The sequence below is a fragment of the Colossoma macropomum genome, unplaced genomic scaffold (genome assembly GCF_904425465.1).
Source record: "Colossoma macropomum unplaced genomic scaffold, Colossoma_macropomum, whole genome shotgun sequence".
In the NCBI taxonomy this organism is placed as follows: Eukaryota; Metazoa; Chordata; class Actinopteri; order Characiformes; family Serrasalmidae; genus Colossoma; species Colossoma macropomum.
Genome location: NW_023494809.1, coordinates 29,345,861 through 29,372,906, shown reverse-complemented (window position 1 = coordinate 29,372,906; position 27,046 = coordinate 29,345,861). Strand labels below are relative to the sequence as shown.

Genomic DNA, 27,046 nt, shown 5'->3' with positions numbered 1-27,046 from the left:
TAATCCAGTGAGCGACAGGACAAACCGCAGGATTCCAAATCAGAAAAATGAAAGCATTTAAGTGTTTAGGACGGTGGGACCATCGCAACGTCTTTATTGGATGCTTTATATTTATATTGCTGCATGATCTATTAGTGCTGTAATGATATGGATGAAACTCTATGAAATTGTTTGGTGTCACAATGACAAACATATTTTGTGCAATGTAAAGCTGAACAGGGACACACAGTGACCTTCATCAAGGCTGTGTAGAAACAGGGACAGATTTGACCTACAAACTCTGATCTGCATCTGATTCAGGAAACTGTCGTATGACGAAGAAACAAGCAGTGATGTGGGCGCAACTGATTAATCAGCTTCGGTGCGTGAAAACAAGTGTCCACGCATGAGTACCTCATTTGCATATCATTTGCAACACACCCCAGTTCGCCATCACATACATATGATTTACATGAAGCACACCCAGCTCATGTAGATGTTTCAATAGTGAGACAATGAAACAAAAGTGTTCAGCAGCTAATGAACCAAAGGATGTCGTTGTAGGCAGAGATTGGAGTCGAGCAGGAAGTGCAATCAGCACTCAGTAGCAGTAATGCTAACCAGTAAGCACTCAGTAGCAGTAATGCTAACCAATCAGCACTCAGTAGCAGTAATGCTAACCAGTAAGCACTCAGTAGCAGTAATGCTAACCAATCAGCACTCAGTAGCAGTAATGCTAACCAGTAAGCACTCAGTAGCAGTAATGTCAACCAATCAGCACTCAGTAGCAGTAATGCTAACCGATCAGCACTCAGTAGCAGTAATGCTAAACAATCAGCACTCAGTAGCAGTAATGCTAAACAATCAGCGCTCAGTAGCAGTAATGTCAACCAATCAGCACTTAGTAGCAGTAATGCTAACCGATCAGCACTTAGTAGCAGTAATGCTAACCAATCAGCACTCAGTAGCAGTAATGTCAACCAATCAGCACTCAGTAGCAGTAATGCTAAACAATCAGCACTCAGTAGCAGTAATGCTAACCAATCAGCACTTAGTAGCAGTAATGCTAACCGATCAGCACTGAGTAGCAGTAATGCTAACCAGTCAGCACTCAGTAGCAGTAATGTCAACCAATCAGCACTCAGTAGCAGTAATGCTAAACAATCAGCACTCAGTAGCAGTAATGCTAACCAATCAGCGCTCAGTAGCAGTAATGTCAACCAATCAGCACTCAGTAGCAGTAATGCCAACCAATCAGCACTTAGTAGCAGTAATGCTAAACAATCAGCACTGAGTAGCAGTAATGCTAACCAGTCAGCACTCAGTAGCAGTAATGTCAACCAATCAGCACTCAGTAGCAGTAATGCTAAACAATCAGCACTCAGTAGCAGTAATGCTAACCAATCAGCGCTCAGTAGCAGTAATGTCAACCAATCAGCACTCAGTAGCAGTAATGTCAACCAATCAGCACTCAGTAGCAGTAATGCTAACCAATCAGCGCTCAGTAGCAGTAATGCCAACCAATCAGCACTCAGTAGCAGTAATGCTAACCGATCAGCACTGAGTAGCAGTAATGCTAACCAGTCAGCACTCAGTAGCAGTAATGTCAACCAATCAGCACTCAGTAGCAGTAATGCTAAACAATCAGCACTCAGTAGCAATAATGTCAACCAATCAGCACTCAGTAGCAGTAATGCTAACCGATCAGCACTGAGTAGCAGTAATGCTAACCAGTCAGCACTCAGTAGCAGTAATGTCAACCAATCAGCACTCAGTAGCAGTAATGCTAAACAATCAGCACTCAGTAGCAATAATGTCAACCAATCAGCACTCAGTAGCAGTAATGCTAACCAATCAGCACTCAGTAGCAGTAATGCTAACCAATCAGCACTCAGTAGCAGTAATGCCAACCAATCAGCACTCAGTAGCAGTAATGCTAACAAGTCAGCGCTCAGTAGCAGTAATGCTAACCAATCAGCGCTCAGTAGCAGTAATGCCAACCAATTAGCGTTCATTAGCAGTAATGTCAACCAATCAGCACTCAGTAGCAGTAATGCCAACCAATTAGTGCTCATTAGCAGTAATGCCAACCAATCAGCACTCAGTAGCAGTAATGTCAACCAATCAGCACTCAGTAGCAGTAATGCTAACCAATCAGCACTCAGTAACAGTAATGTCAACCAATCAGCACTCAGTAGCAGTAATGCTAACCAATCAGCACTCAGTAGCAGTAATGCTAACCAGTCAGCACTCAGTAGCAGTAATGCTAACCAATCAGCACTCAGTAGCAGCAATGCCAACCAATTAGTGCTCATTAGCAGTAATGCCAACCAATCAGCACTTAGTAGCAGTAATGCTAACCGATCAGCACTCAGTAGCAGTAATGCTAACCAGTCAGCACTCAGTAGCAGTAATGTCAACCAATCAGCACTCAGTAGCAGTAATGCTAAACAATCAGCACTCAGTAGCAGTAATGCTAACCAATCAGCGCTCAGTAGCAGTAATGTCAACCAATCAGCACTCAGTAGCAGTAATGCTAAACAATCAGCACTCAGTAGCAATAATGCTAACCAATCAGCACTCAGTAGTAGTAATGTCAAATAATCAGCACTCAGTAGCAGTAATGCTAACCAATCAGCACTCAGTAGCAGTAATGCCAACCAATCAGCACTCAGTAGCAGTAATGTTAGCGACCTGCTGGCCAAAACCTGGTTGCTGCAGAAAAAAATGTTCAGGCAAAGTTCTTTGCGATTTTAATATAATACATTCTTTTACGTTCTAAAATTAAAGGAAGGACCTGAAGAGATGATTAGAAACATGTTTAATTGTTCAGTTTCAGCCATTTAACTTCATTCAGCCTCAGTTATTGAGGACCGCAGGCACCCTCAGACGTTTTACAGCCAGGTTGTGATATAACAGCAGAAAGAGGAAGTGGTCATAACAAGTTAACAAGTTAGCAAGTTAACATGTTTTCATTATTGTGCAAACCATTACAGTTAACTATAAAGCTTTGTATATTTTCCTGTTTTTGCTTGATATTGAATTTCAGCTGCTCAACAGTTCAGCGTCTCTTTTGTCCTATTTTTCTTTTCATAATGTGCCAAATGTTATCAGTGGTGACAGGTCTGGACTGCAGGCAGGCCAGTTTTGCACCAGGACTCTTTTAAAATGGAGCAATGCTGTTGTAATACGTGCAGAATGTGGTTTGACATTGTCTTGCTGAAATAATCAAGGCCTTCCCTGAGAAAGCAGCATCTGGATGGCAGCATATGTTGCTCCAAAACATGTATATATCGTTCAGCATTAATGGTGCCTTCACAGATGCGCAGGTCACCCATGCCATGTGCACTAATGCCCCCTATACCATCATGAATACTGGCTTTTGAACTGTGCACTGATAACAAGCTGAGTGGTCTTTAGCCCGGAGGACACAGTGTCCATGATTTCCAAAAAGAATTTCAAATTTTGATTTGTCAGACCACAGCACACTTTTCCGTGTCGCCTCAGTCCATTTTAAATGAGCTCGGGCCCAGAGAAGTCAGCAGCGTTTCTGGATCCTGTTCATATTTGGTTTCTTCTTTGCTTGGCAGAGTTTTAACTTGCATTTGTGGGTGCAGTGATGAACTGTTTTCACAGACAGTGGTTTTTGGAAGTGTTTCTGAGCCCATGCAGTGATTTCAACTACAGAATCATGTTTTTTTTTTTTTTCTTTAACGCGGTGCTGTCTAAGTGACCAAAGATCACGTCCAGTCAATATTGTTTTTCGTCCTTGTCCCTTGCATACACAGATTTCTCCAGATTCTCTAAATATGTTAATGAGGTTAAGTACCGTAGTTGATGAAATCCCTAAATTCTTTGTTATTTTATGTTGAAAAATATTATTCTTGAATTGTTGCACTATTTGCCCCAACAGTCTTTCACAGAGTTATGAACCCCTCCTCATCTGCTGTGGTGAGTGAGTCAGCAGCCAGTGCAGTATTTCACACTGTGCTCTCTACATAGAGAGAACTGCACTGTGATAAAATTGTGTTATAATCTTGTCTACCAAGAACATGACCATGAAACCGGCGTCACGCATTTATACAGAAAGCAGAAACAGACAAGCACTCATCTCCAAAATGAAAATACAGAGCTTCTCTTGAAGTGAACATTGCATAAAAATCTCCTGAACGCATCATGACTGATGAATAAACTCAGGAAGCCACCTGTTCTGGCAGGTTTGTGCTGTATGACCACATACCATCAGCAGTAAAGTGCAAACAAAACAGAGAAATCTAGAACACGTCCACGCCCCTAAGCTCAGATCTGCTTCTGTACTGCGGAATGTTTCCTCAGCCACAGTCATAACACTGACCGCGTTCACTGTAAACACCACCAGACTGACCTTTCATCCTTGATAACTAACCATGGATAAAACTACGGTGAAACACCGACTCAGAGAAAGTATTTTCACACAATTAAATTGCTTTCTTTCAAAATAAGGACATTAATCCAACATAATTTCCTTAAATCTCCATATTGAAAATAATATATATGGACATGCATTTTTATATCTTAAAATACATTTAAAATTCATTGCATTTCATGATGAAATACATTCTAAACACTAGAATATATTTCAGAATATGTTGCCATCTTAACCAAATATATTAATAATGTAATATGTCATACAAAAATAAATGTATGTAAATGTGTTTATCAAATCCTTTTGAAAATATATGAAAATATCCAAAAACCTGTCTGATGCTCTTCACTGTCTGATACCTTTAGAAATGAATTTCCAGTATCTTCATTTTAAATATGATCAAATGATCCTTTAACAGGACAGAAGCGAGTGTTGTGGGTATTGACACTCTGTGAAAATGCAGTTATGATCTGATATCTAGTTTATGTGAAATACATTGTGTGTGAGAGTCTGACTGCAGACATACATGGTTAATGTAAAGTACAGTGCAGATCACAGAGGTCAGTACGTTTAGTTACATCTGGAACCTTCATTACACACAACTGAACACAGATAATAACTAATACTAATAAATGTGTTTTAAAAATATATGTAACAAAACATTTTACATAACATAATACACTGCAGAAATATATTTGAACTATAAAGACTGAATTAAAAAAGAATGCAAATTAGACCGATTTTCAGTCTGAGACGTTTGGACCCCGCTGTCGATTTCAGTTCCGTAGTGATTACTGCTCACTGTCTGTCACTCTCACTCTTCACTCTCAACTTCACTCTTTATCATTTACCAAATCTACAAACTCCAGCACAGCAGGAGCTTTCAAAGATGAAGCTGAACAGCACTGAGAACATCCTGCCAGGTACATTTCTATGTGTAATATTTCCCTGTACGTTTTAAAATAAATGTATTTTAAAATATATTTGGTTAATACAGCAAAATGTACTGAAATATATTTTAGTGTTTGGAATGTATTTTAAATGTATTTCAAAAATATTATATATCCTCCCATATATTATATATATATATATATATATATATATATATATATATATATTTATATACAGCCAATCAGATATGGGCCGATTAGTCAGCTTTCCATGTAGGCCAGCATGGAGCAATCAGCAAGTTATTCACAGATAAAACAACAGCCGGACATTCTTATCAGACTGAGCTGTATCAGGTCTAAAGTGCAGTTTATTCACATTCTGCATCCACAAAATCTGTGAAATTCTATGCACAATCAAAACTGAAAGAACTGAGGCAGTCAAATAAAGGACAGCGATCAATTGCATTGGTCTACCCCCCCGATAACTCAGTGTGTGAGATGTACACAGAGTGATTCAGAGTGGTTTGGTGTGAAATAGTTCAGATTTCTCTACAGTGGTGGTGACAGGAACCAGGGGTCACCATGACTACACCACAAATATAGACATTTTATTTACTATCCAGAACCACCAGTCAACCTACACAAGTCTTCTGAGTTTATATGGAATGTTGATGATGGAAAATAGTGGAAAATATGAAATAATAAGTTTTCTTTGGGGACTATTTTGCCTCACAGCGCCCTGCATGTATCCCTCCACCATGAATGGAGTTTAAGTTCTCAAAACTATCATAAAACAATATCTCAGTCATCAGGCAGTGAATTCATAACCATTTCATGTAGGAACTTTCTGTGAGGGAGCTTTTAGAGGTGGACGTCTGGTTCCTATCACCACCACTGTGAACAGTTCTGACTCAGTCAGTTTCTCTAGAACAGAGCGTTTCACACCAAACCACTCTGAACCACTCTGTTTACTTCTTAACCACTTAATTATACACAAATTTTGAAAAATCAGTGTAATTCCCCTTTTACCAATCAGCTCCTACATCTGTTTCTTATACAGCAGCTTTGCCGGTTGTGTCACACTTACTCATGATAAAACGGCTCATACAAGCTTACAAAGTAATTCAGGGTTTATTTTATATCAGGTGAGTCTGTGTCAGGAAAGAAAACTAAATACAATGACAAACCATCTTTTATACACAGCACTTTGGTTTTTGGTCACTTAGAACCTTTAAAGGTTTTTATTAAAATGAAAACCTAATGGTTTTGCTTTCTAAAAGGAACTGGCTTAATGGTAACAATTAGAGACCACTACTCTCCCGTAGGACACCTTTAGGTCCCATCAGGAATCAATCTGGAATCAGAGCACCTGTTAAACCAGTCCTTCACACTGTGATATCAACCCATCAGAAAAACACAGAATAACATTAGAGACTACTGGGCACCAGCAGAACCTTTTAATGGTTTCTGTGGTGTTTTTTTTTAGCAGAGAATGTAAAGCGTATTGTTGACGTCATGTTGATTAACTGCTGTATTATTTTGTGTTGTGGTTAAAAAGACATTAGACTTTTTTATTGCATTTTGGTGGTTTTTCATGCATTTTGAGCTCTTATTCTTTTTAGAAACTACAGAAGCAGTGCAGGTTTAAGTCCACGCGCAGAGCCCCAGCTGTCTGTCTGTTTATGCCCCGCCCCCCAAAACTCTCAGCACTATTTTTAATCGCTTCACTGCGGAGGAACGCGGCCACACAGAGACACAGACACGCAGCGCTGCTGAGTGACCATGCGCGGAGAAGCTTCTCGGAGAAAGCGCTGTCTGCTCTTAGGAGTGGTGGTGGTGGTCGTGGTGGTCGCGGTCCTCGCGGTTGTGTTGGGACTAACTCTGAATCGCTCCAGTGACCATCTGAGGAGCACCGTGATCGGCAGATGTGAAACGTTCCTAAAGAAAAACACCGACGTGTCTCGGTAAGGCTCAGAGTTCAGCGATGCTTCCTGAATCGTTACTCTGTGATTCTGTGGTTCTGAGCGTGATTAGAGGGTCTATAAATCATTGAAGCTGTGATCTGACCTGCCGTGCACTCACTGACGGCGCGGAAGGATACACGCCGCATGTAAACGCCTCAGAGAATCGACTGACGCTGTTGGAGTATTCGAGGGCTGTTCGATTCGATTCTTAGAGTCGACTCTTAGTCCAGTTTCAAGTGATGGAGTCGAGTACAAGAGTCGATTCCACACAGATCTTTTCTTTCGATGCTCGATTTCCAAAAATGAAAGCAGTATAGAAAGTACAGCATTTAAAAGGGGAAGTCCATCGATTTTTCAAAATTCCTGCATGAGTAAATCATCTAGATGTAATCAGAGTGGTTCAGAGTGGTTTGGTGTGAAACGCTCTGTTCTAGAGAAACTTACCGAGTCAGAATTGTTCACAGTGGTGGTGATAGGAACCAGACATCCACCTCTAAAAGCTCTCTCACAGAAAGTTACTAATGAAATGGTTATGAATTCACTGCCTGATGACTGAGTCCTTGCCTAACCTTGTCCTATTGGCCACATGCAGATTGCTGAAATCATACACTGAACATTTGCACAGTAGTCTCAGTAAACCTACTCTGTACACGTAGAGTGCAGAGTGAGTAGCTATGATGAAAATGAATAACAGAATTTATATTTCTCTCTCTGTACCTTTTCCTATTGAACGCATTCTCAATCGATCCATTTAAGAGCACTGCAGTGTTTCCACAGGTTGTTGCAGCAAACTAGAAAGAGAAATGCAAAGACCAGCTTTGAGCTTTTACACTCGGTTAGTTGACATCACTACCGCAAAGGCTGGAACTGGAAATGGGAAACGTAGCAGTGATGATTCGGCACATATCCAGTTACATACAGACTGTATCTGTCTTATGTTCATTGATCAGACGAAGAATAGACCAAAACAGACTGAAATCTGGTTCCACAGACCAGATCTCAGCACTAAATTCCGTTATTTTGTGTAGAACCATCTGTTCACCCTGTGAAAGAAAAAGGATATTTTCCTAAATTTCTACCTAATTAAATGGTTCAGATGTAATCAGAGTGGTTCAGAGTGTTTTGGTGTGAAACGCTCTGTTCTAGAGAAACTTACCGCGTCAGAATTGTTCACAGTGGTGGTGATAGGAACCAGACGTCCACCTCTAAAAGCTCCCTCACAGAAAGTTCCTACATGAAATGGTTATGAATTCACTGCCTGATGACTGAGACACTGTTTTATGATAGTTTAGAGAACTTAAACTCCATTCAAGGTGGAGGGATACATGCAGGGCGCTGTGAGGCAAAATAGTCCTCAAAGAAAACTTATTATTTCAGATTTTCCACTATTTTCCATCATCAACATTCCATATAAACTCAGATTTCTTTAGTGTGGTGGTGATAGGAACCAGGGGTCGCCATGACTACAACACAAATATAGACATTTCATTTACTATCCAAAACCACCAGTGAACCTACACGAGTCTTCTGAGTTTATATGGAATGTTGATGGAAAATAGTGGAAAATCTGAAATAATAAGTTTTCTTTGGGGACTATTTTGTCCTATGCTGCTCTGTGTGTATCCCTCCACCAAGAACAGAATAAAAGTAGGTCAAAACTTTACATAAGAACTATCGTAAAACCATGTCTCACACACCAGGCCACTCTGAATAAAGACACATGTAGGTTCACTGCTGCGTTTGGATTGAATTCAAGGTTTTCAGGATCTTCACTTGATATGTGAAGGTGAATGTAATTGCAGAATGTAGCAGTGTTATCAGTTGGGTTTGGGCGATTTGGCAAAAATATAACATCACAGTACTTAGACATTTTCATGATACACAGTATGCAGTATGTAATTGAGCTTTTCTGATGCACATTAGAAAAGGCAGAAAAGTACAAACAGTGCTACAATTAAATCAAAGGCTTTTATTAAAGTGTCTTTTTTGTGAAGTTCACACTCTACGCTGCACTAAAGCCAGTTAAACCAATTCTGCTGTCTCAGTAAAGAAACATGGTGCTGCTCAGTGTTCATTGAGCACATGTGGTGACGCAATGTGACATATCATCATATTTTCCACCTCTAGTAATCGCAGTGTGCTAATTTATCTGTATTATGCGGCCTTAATTCCAGTAAACATGAACCTTGTTTGTTTCAGGTTTTAAAAAACATTAAAAAAGGAATCTTTTAAAAGGAGAAAATCTTTAAAAGTAGAACTGGTGACTGAGGAATTTGTGAGTGCGCTCTGTTCCACTGGTCTTTTGCCCAGACCTGGCTGGAGCAGCTTTTGTCTGAACTCAGTATAAATGGGCTTTTTCTTTCTCACTGTTCTGCAGAGTGAATGACTGTGAGAGAATCTGGGGGGCGTTCGAGGAGGCCTACGTGGGGAAGGATCCATGTGATGTTCCTGCTGAGGCATACAACCCTCTAATAATTTCAGTTACAGAGCACGTCATCTGTAACACTGTAAGAACGTCACTTCCCATTAAACATACACTTTACAGAGACCACAGTGAAGGTCTGAACCTGGAAATAAACAACAGGAAGTTTAAAAATGTGTGAAGTTGATGCTGATCTGTTTGTACTAAAACCTCAAAGTGTTTTTAGTCTGATCTCTTCCAGTGCAGCTCGTGTTCAGACTCTCAGGTGGGTTTGAGAGACTTTTAGACAAACTTGTGGAGCCCATGCAGCTCAAGTGCTCATGGTCATTAAAGCAGAAGAGGGACACACCACCAAATACTGAGAAATACTCAAATTCATGTTAAAAGTTAAATGATTCTACTTTTCACTCAGACTTTTATGCTGATAGTATTATTTGTAATGAAAATCTTTGTATTAGATTAGAAAAGAGTACAAAACAGAACATTTTCACCAGCAGTCTCAGACTTTTGGACCCCACTGTAAACAAATACTTTTTCAAGTCTACCTGAGGGTCAGTTTCCTGGACACACAGTGCTGGACTTTGTTTTTTCTTGCAACGAGGAATCTTCATTAAGTAGACTGTGTAGTCCGGGGTTAGGCTTAATCCCCGATTGGTAAACCAACCCTTAAAATGAACACATTTGAAAATTTTGCTGGATTGTATTTTCCACTCTGTAGAACCATGATCTCTGTTTCGTAGCTCTTATTGTTCTGTGTGCCTGTGCAGATGTTGTTCTGGAGCAAAACGAAAGCTATGGTTCACGCATTTACGGACAACAGAGAATGCCTGGTGACTTTGGAGGACACGCTGCTCGGGTTCATATTTGATGAACTGACTTGGTGCAGCAAAAATGGCAGCAAAGGTGAGTCAACAACTCCTCATAAAGTTCTAGTTATGGCCAAAACTGATAAGGCTAACAAAGATGTGGATAGTGTAAAAGTTCATTAAAGTTCACGCTGACTGCTGGTGTTCATGTGTTTGTCTTGCTTGATTCCAGTCTTTCTTAGCTATGCTAGCACTGTCTTTACCACTGAGCTTTACCTTCAACTACAGAACACTTATCGTGCTGCACTGGCCCCATTTACACCTGATATTAACGGGGAAGCCCAGTGTTTTTTTCTGAATGTCTCTATAATTAAGTGATGTAATCTGAGTCATTGTAAACAGAGTCATTCAGAGTGGCTTAGTTTTTTTTTAAATCTGTTCTTGGTGGAGGGATACACACAGAGCAACAAAATAGTCCCTAAAGAAAACTTCTTATTTCAGATTTTCCACTATTTTCCATCAACATTCCATATAAACTCAGAAGACTCGTGTAGGTTCACTGGTGGTTCTGGATAGTAAATAAAATGTCTATATTTGTGTTGTAGTCATGGCGACCCCCTCCTATCACCACCACTGTAAAGAAATCTGAGTTTATATGGAATGTTGATGATGGGAAATAGTGGAAAGTCTGAAATAATAAGTTTTCTTTGAGGACTATTTTGCCTCACAGCACCCTGCATGTATCCCTCCACCATGAATGGAGTTTAAGTTCTCTAAACTATCCTAAAACAGTGTCTCAGTCATCAGGCAGTGAATTCATAACCATTTCATGTAGTAACTTTCTGTGAGGGAGCTTTTAGAGGTGGACGTCTGGTTCCTATCACCACCACTGTGAACAGTTCTGATTCGGTAAGTTTCTCTAGAACAGAGCGTTTCACACCAAACCACTCTGAACCACTTTTTTACATACCAGTCACTTTATTATGGAGAACATTTTGAAAAATCGGTGGAATTCTCTTTTAACACGCATCTGGGTGATCTGATCATTAGTGGACAGAACTAAGTATAAGGATGAACATGCTTCTAACTTTCTGACATGGTGGGTCACGTTTGTGTAGGTAAGTGACTCAAATCTTTGAATAATGTGAACGACCCACCTGTGCACGTCATAATCATGAACAAGATCATTCACTCTGATCAGCTCTCAGCTGCTCATTGTAAGAGCAAGACGAAGATGAAAAGGCTAAGATTTCTGCTTTTGCTGTATTCAATGTCTTTGACTTCAGATTTGATGCTGTCATGTAACGGTGCACATTTTATTACACAGCGTTGAAATAATAAAAAAAAAAAACGCATCAACTGTCATTAAAGTCACGTCTATCCGATCCAGGAGCTTGTATGAAAGTGGCTCTGATCTGATTCGAAAAGATCAGATTTGTGTCACATTAAGGCAAAAAACACTTCAGTCTGGTAACGGAAAAGTAGCGTTAATCAGCTGCGTCATTACAGCAGAGGTGAAAGAAGCAGCGAGAGACAAAATCCGTTCACGTGTGGTCACTGGATATGGATTTGGGTCACATGGAAATGGCAGGTGTACAGCTGTACAGCTCACTGTCCACTTACGATCAGATCACTGAGACAGATACCAAGTGTGAGCACAGCTGTGGATCATCTCACATGCGATTGCTGCACATGTTCTCTGTTTACAGAAACCTTCACTACAGGCTGTCCTGGTTGGTCAGAGTGTCAGAACAACCCAGTGCGCTCTTTCTGGATGAGGGCATCTGCTAACGTGAGTACGCCCAAGCACGCAGGTGAAAGAATCGCCTACTGATAGTGAAAGGATTGTCTGTAAATGGTGAAAGGGCTGAATATGTTGAGTAAAAAGGGGAGACAGAATAAGCTAAAGCTTCAGCCTACACTTTTCAATCTATGTCTTTCCTATTAATTTAACACCTTATTTTAAAATTTATTTCTGTGTTTTTATGTTGAAAAATTATAAACAAGGACCAAAATAAATAACCACTACCACGTCTGTTCAGCACTGTGATCTGACCGTGGTGATCAGATATTGATTCAACCAAGATGCAGCGCATTCACAGATGAAGGGTTAAAGTTGCAGGTGAGGGGGGTTGGGAGAGTGTCCCTTCCTCCGTGTGCGGCAAATGGCTTTTAAACGTTGTTGTGTTTGTGTTTTGTGTTTGACATGCCTAAAAATAACTTGTTTAACAAGAGAGGTTGGAGCGATAGTGAAAGTGAAATGCTGCGTTTAATGCTTTATTAAGCGTTGTGCAGCCGCAGGTCAAAGCGTTCCAGGCAGCATGTCATGTACATTTTGCTCAAAGCCACAACTGAAGCACAGTGAGAAAAAGAGGTACTGAAAGTTGTCTATTGAAGTAGAGCTGGATAATCTGTAATATCACAGCACTTCAGGAAGTGTTCACGGTGTACAGTGTCACTTTATTTTTCAGACAAACTTTGGAACAAAGTAGTGCCACATCAAAAAAATACTATCAAAAACTATGAATCCAGTGATTTGTATTTAATATTTCACACACTGTGCTGCACTAAATACATCTAAACAGGACTAATTAATGCTCTCTTTGTAACCAGACAAGTGTTATTAATTACTGGCGATATCCAGGATATACTGAAAAAAAGCATATTGTGTCGTATTGCCCATTAACGGGATGAAACTGACCGCACTGCGTTCACAATCGGATCACAGTTCATGCTTAACTAACCAAAGATCAGAAAAAATAAATTGATTTAAATGTGGTTTAAGTGTAAACAAAGCCTAAGACCTGGACAGTCCTTACAGACAGGAAGAAAGATCTCAGAGGATCTGCAGAAAACACTCTGGTTTTGTCTGACCGCTGTTCTCATTCTGTCACATTTACTCAAAAATGCTGTTTGGCTATTGTTTAAAAGTTGAGAAGTTTAAAATCTCTCTTTCAGCATGTCTTGGCTAGCTAGCAGGGGCTTCATATACCCGATCAGGGGGTCATTCCACTGTGGGGGTCACATCTTCGGTCTACAGTGTGTCTACAATGTGTCCTGACGGAAAAGACAGGAAGCACAGTGTGGTAATGATTAGCGCTGGAATGTCCTTACACAGCTTGCCCTCAGTGAAGCTTTGTCTTAGTTGCAATGGAGACACATTACTTAGCCCCCCCCCGTGGTCAACAGTGTGGGCGGGAGAGCGGGTTTGTTGGACCTGTGTCAAATGGTACTTTTGTTGTATTAAAGATGAACAACTCTGATACATTGCAGCCATATAAGAGTGTTTAATGGCTGAGAACACAGCTGTGTGTGTGTGTGTGTGTGTGTGTGTGTGTGTGTGTGTGTGTAATATACTCTGTTCAGACTGAATCAGGTGTGAAGGTGATGATGTTGATCTGTTTGTACTTAAAGCTCAGAGTGTTTTTAGTCTGATCTCTTCCTGTGAAGCTCGTGTTCAGACTCTCAGGTGGGTTTGAGAGACTTTTACACAAACTTGTGGAGTCCATGCAGCTCGAGAGCTCACTGTCATTACAGCAGAAGAGGGACACGCCACCAAAAACTGAGAAATTCTCAAATTCATGTTAAAATTTCAAAGATTCAACTTTTTACTCTTGTTATGCTGAGTATAGAATTTGTAATAAAAAAATGCAAAACAGAACCATTTTTAGCAGCACTCTCAGACTTTTGGACCCCCCTGTATGATCATCTCATTGTGACTGAATTCTGCAGTAATGCTTCCACAGTAACTGCTGTGCTGCTTGCATGAACCACCAAGTGGGCTGATAGAGGAAGTAAGACGGTTTGTTTAAACTGAGGGCCTGACATCTTATTTTCTGAACACCTGGGCTAAAATATAGGAGACTAAACAGACTAAAATATAGCTAGCAGGCAAAACTGCTCCTCGTATGCTAAACTGTTAGTATTCAGTGTTTGGCTTTGAATTAAAATATTTAAAGATCATTAAGCTTTAGCTGATGATTGATTGTCATATCGGTAATTGCAATTAATTTTATTTTCTTTTTCATTGTCTGAATCTATTAAATTAGCTTATTAGCCATCTTGCCTCCTAGCTGTGTTTACTCGAGATGTGTGCAGGCTCACGTACCAGTATTCAGTTTAGGAGAGAGAGAGGTTTGTTAAGAAACTGCCTGTGTTATTTCTTTGCACAGTACTGCTGGCTTTACTGCACAGATTCCCTTTAATTTACTTTACATGAATGGAATCAAAATTAATGCTGATGTGCTTTGGACCTTCAGTCTCAAAGTGACTCACTGCACTTAAAAGTTAAAATGACAAAGTTAGTTTAGAGCGGCTAAGTTAACTCTAACCTGGAGGGACAGTTCCTCTGATCCTCGTGTGCAGTGTTTTCTGTACAGATTAAGAGCTGAATTATGAAAACGCTGCTGTTACGATGGAAAATACCTTGTTTTTTAATGTGGACAGCGTGCGTGCATGGTTTCATCACTTTTAATCAGTCTAAAGTTTCTCCAGCAGGGAGCGCTATTAGCATGTAAGTCACTGCAAATCTGCAGCAGAAGAAGCTCATGAATGCACCAGTCTGCAGTAATGTTTATTATAATGATGGATAAAGTGGCTCTCAGATGATGTTGGGTTACTCAGTATCATATTATTTGTATCATATTTATAGAAAATGTGCATTTTATTGTTTTATTTATTATTATTTTCATTAAACAGTTAATTGAAAAAAAGAATATGAACTAAGATAGAATAGAAAGGAAGGAACGTTGAATCATCCTTTTTTTCCTTTCCAGTTTGCAGCAACATCATGTGGGAATGTGTCTGCAATGCTCAATGGATCCCTGGAATCCCCGTTCAGCTCCACCAGGTAAACCTCAAACTGCAACGGTCAGTAACAGTAAATCGTGGGCTTAAAGTAGTCCTGACCAACCCAGCGCTGGTTTGCCCAGTGGTCACTGTGGCATGTGGTCTCCTTCTTATGGTCTGTTTGAGAAGAAAAGGACATCTGTGGAGATTGTTGCCAGCGTCGGCTGGAGTGGTGTAAAGCTCCGCCACTGGACTCTGGAGCAGTGGAAACTTTTTCTCTGGAGTGATGAATCAGCTTCTCTATCTGTCAGTTTGATGATGAGTCCAGGTTTGGTGGATGCCAGGAGAACGTTACCTATAGAGGCTGGAGGGGTAACGATCTAGAGCTGTATTTCAGGATTTGTGAAATTTGCTTGGTGGAATATTTACTGTTGCAGAGCTCTTGTGCACAACTACACTCATTTTTAATCTTTAATATTTTAATTCCAACTTAATAGTTTTTTCCAATAAGTATTCTTTATTTGTTTACAAGTTTATTTATTTCCTTTCCTCCAGTGTGTTTGGAAGCGTAGAAGTGAAGAGTTTGGCCCCAGATAAAGTGGGTAGTTTGACCGTCTTACTCGTCACCAAGGAAACAGACACGTAAGTCACCAGCTTTGTTCTGTAGTGAAAAGATTCAACTTCTTTCTGTTAGAAATGGCTCAGATTTCCTAGTCTGGAACAATTTGCCCTCCTTTCCCTTTTTCACTTGGATTTTAGACACATTTGGAGAAATCCTACTAAATCTTGTATATGAACCTTAGAAAAGAATCCAAGAAGTGGCAGCAATGGTAGTAAACTGGGATATTAAATAAATAAAAATGAATGGATAGTGCTTGCAATAAGTATGCAATTCAGTGATGTCCATTATAAAACATGTGCAATGACCAGGCCACATAATCACGCACACGGTTATCTGTGAGGTCATTTGTTCCAGACGAGAAATTAAATGAGGCTTTTGTAGACACTTGGCACTTAAGGAATATCTGGTCTCACTTTGTGCTGCAGTTGTATCACAAGGCGAAGCTGGTAAAGAGAGATATAGTATCTCAGGAATGGTCTGCATCCAAGCCAACATAACTCCATCTATAAATGGTTTATCTAAGAACATGCGAGTGTCATAAATAGACTGTGGCATAAGGACACACTAAAAAAGAAGTTCAGGCTGAGATAAAGTTCATGCAGAGGATTTTCACTCACTTCCATTCAAAGGGCATTCATGGATAACCATGTTTACTTCACTAATGTAAATAAGAGTTTAATGTAGTATATAAACATTGCCTTAGTCACAATATATTTGATCAGCAAAGATGTTTGGTGTCCACAGTTTGATTCTTTTTAATGTTGCTAATAAGTAATGGAAGCTTATGTTATGTATAAACGTTAATAACAGTATGAGCAAATTTCAGGCTTCAAAATGGCTGTTACATCTGCTCTAACTATGTAGTGTACTTTTGTATATTTTTTGTAACGCATAACAGTTCATATAGTGTCAGAAACCACATAGGTGAGTCTATTTGAGATCACTTAACAGCTCAAGTGCGTTTAGGTAAGTGTAAATGACATAAAGAAGCAAACTTTTTACACCAACCATAGTTAGGCTGACGAGCTACACTTGAGTTAAGGGGACAATTGGGTAAACTATGCAAATTAGATTTTTCACTTAACTGTTCCTTTAACAGAGCTGCTCTTGTCGTAAAACATACTTTGGCCAGCAGAGGGCAAAATGCAGGCACTGGTTTATCACAAGTGCAGTTTATTAATAGAGAACTCATAAGATTTATAACAGGTTATTAGTAGTGCTCTAACCTCATTTCCATGCCAGCCAGTCAAAGCATAGAAAATCAGCCTGTGATTGTACAGCAGTGTTTAGATGAATCAGTGGCTGATGACCGTTAGAGGCCGATCAGAGTAACACCGAGAATCAGATCAGTGAGGATCAGTCAGTGTTACAATGAAAACCAGTAACTGCTGTCAGTGACTGTTAGAGCCTGTAAGGATGATCTGTTAGTGTGAACATGAGAAGAGCTCAGTGTGCAGTGAGGCAGGAGAAGCAACGGCTATGATAATATAGATTTGGGTCTGTGCGGCAGTAGCATCACCAGGACGGTAAGTGTGGGGTGGGGTGGGGGGGTTGCTGGACACTGTTGGACAGCAGGAAGCTCCATGGTGGTCAAACAGGTTGCACATAGGCCGCAATGTCCAGTCTGTACTGGTCATGAGAAATATAGAAGTAGAGATTTATGCAGTTGCGTACAAAAGTTTGGTGAAATAAGCTAACACATTTTCTAGAGAGACACACTTCTGCACATTTTATTACATGTTTACTATTTACATGCTGAATTTAACATTTTTGGGGGAAAAACTACAAAATATAAAATTTGGCCTGTGCAGAATTTACAGTACATTTTTTGTTTTCTGTGTGATTTTTTCCAATATGTTAAATTCTGCAAATAAATAGAAATTATGCAAGATAATTAACAGGAAAAATACTATATTTAAGCGTGTAAATCACCCAAACTTGTGCACACGATTGCACAGGTCATATCATGTTCTTTGTCTTGCAAGTATTTGGTGTTACTTTAACTGAATTAAGCAAACAAGTCAGATAAATCTTTAGAATTTTTTTTTTGTTTTTAATTTTTAATGTTATTGCCACTCATTTGAGGTATCTTGGTTTCTATTGTCAGGACCACGTGTGCCAGTTCTTCATTCCAGAGTCTACGAAGTGCTTTGGATCCTAAGATTGCATACAACTGCAGACAAGTTCCTTAGTGAGTAATGTGTTGAGTCATAAGCTGTGTAGGTCTGTAGTGTGCAGAGCCCCTCAAACATTGCACAGTTAAAAGAATTTTGCATGGAGAAATGGGTCAGATTTTCTCCCAGTAGATGTGAGAAACTGGTGGACAGTTATAGAAAACGCCTGCATAAAGTTTTTTTTTTCTTCCTGCCAGGGGGCAGTACTAGTTACCAAAGCCAGTGGTCTACTTACTTTTTTACGCAAAAAAGTGACATTTTAGGTCTTTTTTTGAAATACGTAATTCTATTACATATTGTTTATCTATACATACTGTTTAACTGTAGATCAAATACTGGCCCACACATGCCAAAGTAACTGTACATGTATAATGTGTGCCCACAAGCCCAACTTACTGCTCAGATAAATAGCTTTACGTCTACTTTTCTGTGGAGGCGTAAGGCTTTGACACACACTGTATGTGTGAACGTCTTTCTTTTGTTTTCTAGTGACCAAGTTGAAAACTGCATTTCTGATCCCGAGATTCCATGCAGCGATTGCTTATGAGACTTCGCTCAGCATCCAGAGAGAACTCCAGGAGATCAGGCCCGGTCAGGAGTCCTGCAGCTGAACATTATCTTTCAGCGTACGACAGCCGAACCTTTGCTAAAGAAGGATATCTGAACACTGGGCTAATTCTACAGCATCCAACACTCACAAAACTACTGCATAAACAGTTCTAACAGTGTGTTTTGTACTTTCTTTATATAATGTCAGTTTTTGGACTGTGACCTTAGATATGCCTGGGTAAAATTGATTTTATTTTTTGCCATATAATAAGCCCTGTATAGTGTAAGGAACTGTGAAATATAAACATTTGTTAATTATAACATGTCAGTATTATCTAACTCAGGGGCGTAGTTATGGGTAGGCCCAGACTGATCACATATCTATCCAAACAAATGGACAAACAATATATAAGTATAAGAATATATTTCAAAATAATGAAATTCGACTTGTTTTCTGTGATTGCTGTCACTGTATTATAGTCAATCAAACCCTCCAGTCACTGCACATTAACCGTTGCTGTCTGCCATTGCCTCATGCCTTCAGTTCATTATCTGTGTGCCAGTGTTTAAATCTGAAGCTCCAGTTGTGGTTAAAAGATAACTGGGGATTTTTAAAACATGAGATTCTGTCCTGTAGAGTGTGTCGATTTCTACCCTTCCAAAGCCAAAAACAAAGGTTGTCAGTTTTCTGTTGTCAGTTTTTCTACAAAGACTGAAATCTGATTTAACTTCAGTGAATCAAAGGTAAGACATAAATGCCATAATGTTCTTCATGCCTGCAGTGGTGATATGTTGGTGGCTCTGATGATAGGTTTAGGTTTTTAAGTCTGTCTTCCATCGTGTTTGCATGTCTCAACTGTCTGATTTTATTTCAGTTATCTCATGATCTTCTGGTCTGCCTGCCATGGCAGTTTAGCCCAGGATGAATAGTCTTGGGTTTTGAAGTCTGCTGTGTTCTTTTTTCCCCGTCTTTATTCATTTCAGCTGTTTGATTTTAAATTAATGTTGGTTATGTTGTGTTTTTTTGCAGACGTGCCTGTGTTTAGCAGACACGTGCCTTATGTACTTCACAGTAAAAGGTGATGCAGTTTTGTGTATATGTGAATGCAGGATTCTGATTGACTGCCAGAATGCAGTGAAATGTCCTCAGGGTGGTAGTGTTGAAATAAACAAGGTGTCTGCTGTCATCAATAAGCTACAGCCTGATATAATGGCATTGCAGGACATTAGCGCATGAAGTTGTATCTTCCAAACTAGACTACCCACTTTTTCACAAAATTTATTTCTGCCTATACCCCTGGTCTAATCTGTTAATATTTAAATAAATGTTTCAATAAAAATATTGTTAATACTTTAGATCCTAGAACACAGTGAGAACCATTTCTCCCTGGACTGTTTTTTCAGGTACAGTGGGACAAAAGTACAATACGATTCTACAGAGCAAACAGATATTTAGTCACATTTGGTTGATAAATTGGGTTGTGGAATAGCTGAAATTTCAGGGGAGGCACATGCCTGAAACCCCTCCTCTTTCCAGTCTAACATCTTATAAATTCACATCCTTAACTTCTGTCTCCCATGACTAAGTGTTCGCAGTCCCCATCTCCTCCCTGTTCCTCAGTCCCATTAGAGTCCTTCCCCAGTTACATAGGGGGTCTGGCATTCTACTAACAGGCAGAAGCTGCTGAGAACTCCAGCCCAAGTTCTCAGAGTTCTCCCCGCTCCCTCAATCAGTCTTCCCTCACTACCACCACCATGTTGAAGGCACTAAATAACTCACTAAATAACAATTATAATGTGAACTGTGGTTGAAAAAAAAGAAATTCGTTGCAAACTGCATGAAATAAACTCATTAATAAATTCAGCTGTAAATTTGTAGGTAAATCCACAGATTTTACAGAAGAATCCTCTTCTCTGTGAAAGTGAGGAAAGAAGGCTGCACCTCCATCTCATTTTCACTACAACGAGTGTTTTTGTATGGACTCCATAATTTCTTGACCTATGTTATACATACTACACATACTACATACTACAAACACTAGAGAGATGAGATCCACCCAGAGAGACACTTGTATCCCAAGGAGGACGTCAGTTTTTGTTATTTGCACCTTGAAATATGGAGTCGATAAAATTCTCTAGTGCCTGTTTAACGTGCTTCCCTTAATGTGCAGTTATAGTTACAGTTTTAGCCAATTACATTTGCAAATATTGTAAAAAGCCAGTTTTTATTTGAAATATTGTGTAATATGCTTTATGAGCACACCGATGTGTTCTGTTGCATCTAAAATAAAATGAAAAATATATCTATATTTATTTATGTATTTATTTATTTTGGCTTTTTCATCATTGAAAAGCTTGGAGAATGCGGTGCTGCTCCCTAGTGGCTGAGTTGTGCATAACATGAGCACCTTGATTTAAATCCATCATTTTTTGAGATGCTGAACATTCTCCACATTCTCCACTGATCCACACACTGATTCTGATAATGGTTTTCTGAAGGTTGTCTAATTGTTGTCTAATGGTTTTACAATTGTTTTCTATTGATTGTCTAATGGTTTTCTGAGGTTTTTTTTCATGGCTGTCCAATCGTTTTCTAATGGTTGTCCAAGGGTTTTCTAATGGTTGTCTTATGGCTGTCTAATGGTTTTCCAAAGGTTTTCTAATGGCTTTCTACTGGTTTTCTATTGGTTTCTAATGGTTGTCTAAGGGTTTGTCTAATGGTTTTACAATTGTTTTCTATTGGTTGTCTAATGGTTTTCTGAGGTTTCTAATGGTTGTTTTTTTTTGTTTTCAGAAGTTTTTTTGAAGGTTTTCTAATGGTTGTCTAATGGTTTTCTTAAGGTTGTCTGTTGGTTGTCTAATGGTTGGCTAATGGTTACCAAAAGATTGTCTAATTGTTGCCTAATAGTTTTCTGAAGGTCGTCTATTGGTTTGCTAATGGTTGTCTAATGCTTTCTAATAGTTGCTTATTGTTTGTCTAATGGTTTTCTAAAGGTTGTTTATTGGTTGTCTAATGTTTTTCTGAAGGTTGTTTAATGGTTGTATAATGGTTTTCTGAAGGTTGTCTAATTGTTGTCTAATGGTTTTACAATTGTTTTCTATTGGTTGTCTAATGGTTTTCTGAGGTTTTTTTCATGGCTATTCAATCATTTTTGGTTGTCTAATGGGTTTCTGAATGTTTTCTATTGGCTTTCTACTGGTTTTCTGAATGTTTTCTAATGGCTTTCTACTGGTTTTCTGAAGTTTTCTAATGGGTACATAATGGTTTTCGGAAGGTTTTCTGAAGTTTTCTAATGGCTGTCTAATGGTTGTCTAATGTTTTTCTGAAGGTTTTCTAATGGTTTCCGGAGGGTTTTCTAATGGTTGTCTAATGTTTTTTGAAGGTTTTCTAATGGTTGTCTAGTGTTTTTCTGAATGTTGTCTAACACTTGTGTAATTGTTTTCTGAAGATTTTCTAACGGTTTTCTAATGGTTGTCTATTTGTTTTCAAATGGTTTTCTAGTGATTGTCTAATGGCTTTCCAAAGGTTATCTAATGGTTGTGTAGTGATTGTCTAATGGTTGTCTAATAGTTATTTGATGGTTGTCTATTAGTTGTGTAGTGATTGTCTAATGTTTTTTCCAAAGGTTGTCTATTGGTTCTCTAACGGTTTTCTAATGGTTGTGTAATGTTTTTTTGAAGATTCTCGAATGGTTGTGTAATGGTTTTCTATTGATTGTCTAATGGCTTTCAGAAGGTTTTCTCATGGTTTTCTAATAATTGCCTAATGGTTTTCTAATAGTTTTCTGAAGGTTGTCTATTGCTTGTCTAAAGGTTTTCTAATGGCTGTCTAATGCTTTTCTAATGGTTGTCTAATTATTGCCTAATGGTTCTCTATTGGTTTCTAGTTGTTTTCTGAAGGTTGTCTAATGGTTGTCTAATGGTTTTCTGTAGGTTGTCTAATGGTTGTGTAAAGGTTTTCTGAAGGTTTTCCAATGGTTAGTCAAGTCAAAGTTTATTCACATAGTACTTTTTACAACAGTTGTTGTCACAAAGCAGCTTTACAGAAAAATCCAGGTCTGAGGCCCCATGAACGTCGCCAGGGAAAAACTCCCTAAGAGCAAGAAAAAGAAACCTTGAGAGGAACCAAGACTCAAAAGGGGAACCCATCCTCCTCTGGTTGACACTGGATAGCAAACAGCATTAGCATAACATATTATAATACAAAACAGGGAAAACAGGTGGAGCAGTGGTTAATTAGATAGTTTGAGTTTATGCAGCAGCAGCAGCAGCAGGGTCAGTTCATGCAGGTAAGATTTGCACAGCTTTGTACAGCATATAGCTCCATGGTGGTCGAAACGGTTTCTAGATGCCAGGAGATTGATGGTGGTTTGCCGAAAAATGTGGGTTCTAAAGCATGAATACATGAAAGCCAAAACATGTACATCGCACTATTGTGGCTAAACTGAACTGTGAATATCATTTTTTTAGTTGCAAAGAGATCAACCACTGTGGAAAATAGCGGGACCTAAAATACAACCACATGAAACATCACACTACCATGGCCAGATTACACTTAGAATACAGTGATTTTAGATGCCAGGCGATCAACAGCTGTGGAAAAATGCGGGACCTAAAGCACAACCACATGAATGGCAAGGCATGTACATCGCACTAACCATTAATCGCCTGGCATCTAAAAAAAATGATATTCACAGTTCAGTGTAGCCACGTTAGTGCGATGTACATGTCTTTGCTTTCATATTGATGTTTTTTATGTCTAGCTATTTTCCACAGCTGTCAATCGCTTTGCAACTAAAAAATGGTATTCAAAGTTTCATTTAGCCAAGTTAGTTCAATGTATATGTCGTGGCCTTTATGTAGTTCTCCTTTATACCCCACATTTTTCGACAATCACCAATCGCCTGGCATTTAGAAAAAATGTATTTAAAATTCACTTTAGCCATGTTAGTGCGATGTCTTGGCTTTCATGTGGTTTCATTTAGTTCAATAGGACTTTTATTTTTCATTGCACTGTTCTTGCACTCACTATCCTGTAGAGGGAGCTCTCTGAGTTTTTGCCCAGTTTTCCAGCACTGAGACTAGCTGAACACAATGTGAGAGCATCCGTCACAAATAGAAAACAATTTACTGCAAAACAAAGAAATAATGTTCGATATCTTTAAATATAGCTCTATTAAGCTGCCTTCTATTGTTTTTGTTGCTCCAGAAGAGTAGATGGTTATTATTTTGTGGAGTTTTTCCAAGAACTCTGGTGGGTGTAGAACAGCATGGTTTTCAGTTTAGCGAATTGCATTTACTTCGAAGTTAATAATGTTCGAGTGAAAATATATTGTTTTCTGAGATAAGCAATCAGAGTAACTGTTAAATGTTGGAAAACACATGGTTTATGGCTTATGTACCAGATTTTGTGTGCAAGTTTGTGAGGGTCCAGCCTGCGCCGCCGACCGCTAGCAGAGGGCGATGGCGGTGAAGTGCCATAACTTCAGGGAACTCCAATTCCCAGAAGTCCTCAGGCTGATTAGGCCCAACCTGACACACCTGTGGACTCCTCTACTTAAGGCTGTGGCAAACAGCAGCCCTTTGTCACACCTTTGTAGAGGGGTGACCAGTATGGTATGCAGCCCAGGTGGGTATTTAAACAAAAAGAAAAGAAAAAAAGGGTTGAAAAAAACAAAAGAGTGTAATTGCCACAAAAATACTTAAAAAAAAATAAATAAATAAAAAAATAACAAGAAGGCTTGAGCTACAAACAGCTCCAAGCCATACTAAAGGTGAAAGTGAAACAAAGTCTGCCTTCCCTTCACAATTACAGTGGAAGAGTCTCTAGTTCACCCCTTGGTTTGAGCTGCTTTCAGCATTTCCTTTGTTAGTTGCCGGTTTCCCGCCTTTTTTATTTCCCGTTCCTTGAGGTGTTTTACCCATTGCTGCCAGTGCTTCCCAGTGGCAGTACATTGGTGGTTCGAACCTGGCTCGGGGTGACCTCAATCCCAACCTGCACAATCATCCAATTCACATCCTATTATCTCAATAAATTTATTTAACACCCTTTCTCAGGGGTTTTCGTCTTTGCCTTTGGGTCCACCTCCCTGCTGTCCCATAACAAAGTTAGCAAAAAGCTAGGCTATGCAAAATTGGTTTATAGACTGTAAGATAGATAGATAGATAGATAGATAGAACTTTATTGATCCCAGAGGGAAATTGCAGTGTTTCAGTAGCAAGACATATAATTGCACATACACTTACATATACTATGCAGAAAAACAGAAATGAATCTAGACATAAGTTAAAGTACAAGAGCAATAAAATAAGTATCTATTTACATATTTACATGGCATATGAGACAGATTCGCTGTATTTACAAGACAGCAGGCACTGATTGGTGTGAGGTAAACTAAAAGCACACATTATAGACATAACTAACTCTGAGATGCATCAATATTATAGTGTAAAGTGCATAGTGAAAGTGTCATTACAGTTATTGTTGATATATTGCACAGTGTGTATTAATTGAAGAGGAGATACAGTGATATGGTTCAGCACAGTTCAGATAGCAGGAGATCAGTACCATCTCTGCAGTAAGGAGAATTGTTGTAGAGCCTTATAGCAGTAGGTAAGAAAGATCTCACACGGCCTCTTTAACACAGCGCAGCTGTAACAGACGTCCACCAAATGTGCTTCTCCGTTTATCCAGTGTAGCATGCAGAGGGTGTGAGGTGTTGTCCAATATGGCTAACAGCTTGTTGAGCGTCCTCTATTCTGCTACAACCTCCAAAGAGTCCAGCTCTTGACTCCTACAACAGGGCCAGCCTTCCTAATAAGTTTGTCTATTTTGTTCAGAGCACTTTTGTTAATGCTGCTACCCCAGAACAGAACAATATATAATAGAGCACTTGCTACAACAGACTGGTAGAATGTCCATAGGAGCTTAGTGCTCACACCAAAAGACCTCAGCCTCCTCAGGAAGTACAGAGGGCTTTGGCCTCTCTTGTACACTGCGAGAGTGTTACAGCTCCAGTCCAGCTTGTTGTCCAAGTGCACATCCAGATATTTGTATGTCTCAACCACCTCCACATCAACACCATCAATAGTGACTGGTGACAAGCCAGGTTTGGACTTCCTAAAGTCCAGCACCATCTCCTTAGTCTTACTGATGTTTAGCTGCAGCTGGTTCAGCTTACACGAGTCAACAAAGTCCTTCATCAGCTTCCTGTATTCCTCCTCCTGTCCATTCCTTGGGCACCCCACAATGGCCATGTCATCCAAGAATTTTGGCAGATGACACGACTCTGTGTTGTACCTGAAGTCAGAGGTGTACAGGTTGAACAGGAATGGAGCTAACACAGTCCCCTGAGGTGCCCCAACACTGCACACAGCCTTGTCTGAGACACAGCCCTGCAGTCGCACATACTGAGGTCGTCCAGTCAGATAGTCCGTTGTCCATGAAATGATGGATTCATCCACCTGCATCAGCCGTAGTTTCTCCCCTAACAGCACAGGCTGTATGGTGTTGAATGCACTGGAGAAATCGAAGAACATGATCCTCACAGTGCTGCCTGATCTGTCCAGGTGAGAGTATGTTCTGTCCAGCAGGTAGATAACTGCATCATCCACTCCAGTGCCACCTGGGATGCAAACTGCAGAGGGTCAAGAGCTGTTTTGACCAGAGGTCTCAGATGAGCTAGCATCAACCTTTCAAGTGTCTTCATTAAGTGGGATGTCAGTGCAACCTGCCGATAATCATTCAGTGCTGTCGGTTGCCTTTTCTTGGGGATAGGAATCACACAAGATGTTTTCCACATAACTGGGACTCTCTTCAGGCTGCAGCAGATTGAAGATGTGCTGAAGAATTCCACACAGCTGCTCTGCACACAGTTTCAGCACCCTGGGTTCAATGCCATCAGGTCCCGCTGCTTTGCTCTGCTTGAGTTTTTTCAGTTCAATCTTCACCTGATTAGCAGTGAAATGTAATATCACTGCACATTCCAGTGTGGGCGGAGGGTGAGAGGTGTTCATTGCAGACAGTGGTTGCTGATGGTCACAGGTGTGAATGGCTCTGGTGGAGGAAGGTGAGGCTGTGGATGGCCCATGGTGTAGTTGTGTAGGAATGTTAATCTGCTTAGGAGACAGGCACAATGGAGCAGGAGAGGAGCCATTGTCAAACCACACAAAGAACTGGTTTAACTCATTTGCCCATTCACACTTTCCCTCTGCTGGAATAGAGCTGCATTGGTTGAAGCCAGTGATGTCTTTTAAGCCTTTCCAGACATCACAAGTGTTATTCAGCTCTAATTTGTTTTCCAGCTTGGACTTGTACTCCTCTTTGGCCTTCTTAATTGAGATTTTAAGCTCTTTTTGTACCCTCTTAAGTTCCTCCCTGTCTTCTGCCATAAATGCTCTTTTCTTCTGGTTCAGCAGAGACTTTAAGTCACTGGTGACCCAGGGTT

General features: G+C 39.8%; 1 protein-coding gene across 1 annotated transcript; it reads left to right on the top strand.

Moving 5' to 3' along the window:
• Positions 1–6,993: 6,993 nt before the first annotated feature.
• Positions 6,994–19,793, top strand: LOC118798758 (ADP-ribosyl cyclase/cyclic ADP-ribose hydrolase 1-like). Its single transcript, XM_036558298.1, has 8 exons — positions 6,994–7,238; positions 9,616–9,745; positions 10,428–10,563; positions 12,176–12,258; positions 15,242–15,315; positions 15,810–15,896; positions 17,984–18,067; positions 18,540–19,793. Exons 1-8 carry the CDS (start codon positions 7,057–7,059, stop codon positions 18,595–18,597), a joined length of 834 nt encoding a protein of 277 aa, XP_036414191.1. The 5' UTR covers positions 6,994–7,056; the 3' UTR covers positions 18,598–19,793.
• Positions 19,794–27,046: the final 7,253 nt, after the last annotated feature.

Coding starts and splice junctions, on each gene's coding strand:
- LOC118798758 (XM_036558298.1), top strand. CDS start 7,057: ATGCGCGGAGAAGCTTCTCGGAGAAAGCGCTGTCTGCTCTTAGGAGTG. Junction 7,239..9,615: donor AAAAACACCGACGTGTCTCG/GTAAGGCTCAGA, acceptor ACTGTTCTGCAG/AGTGAATGACTGTGAGAGAA. Junction 15,897..17,983: donor GTCACCAAGGAAACAGACAC/GTAAGTCACCAG, acceptor TTCTATTGTCAG/GACCACGTGTGCCAGTTCTT.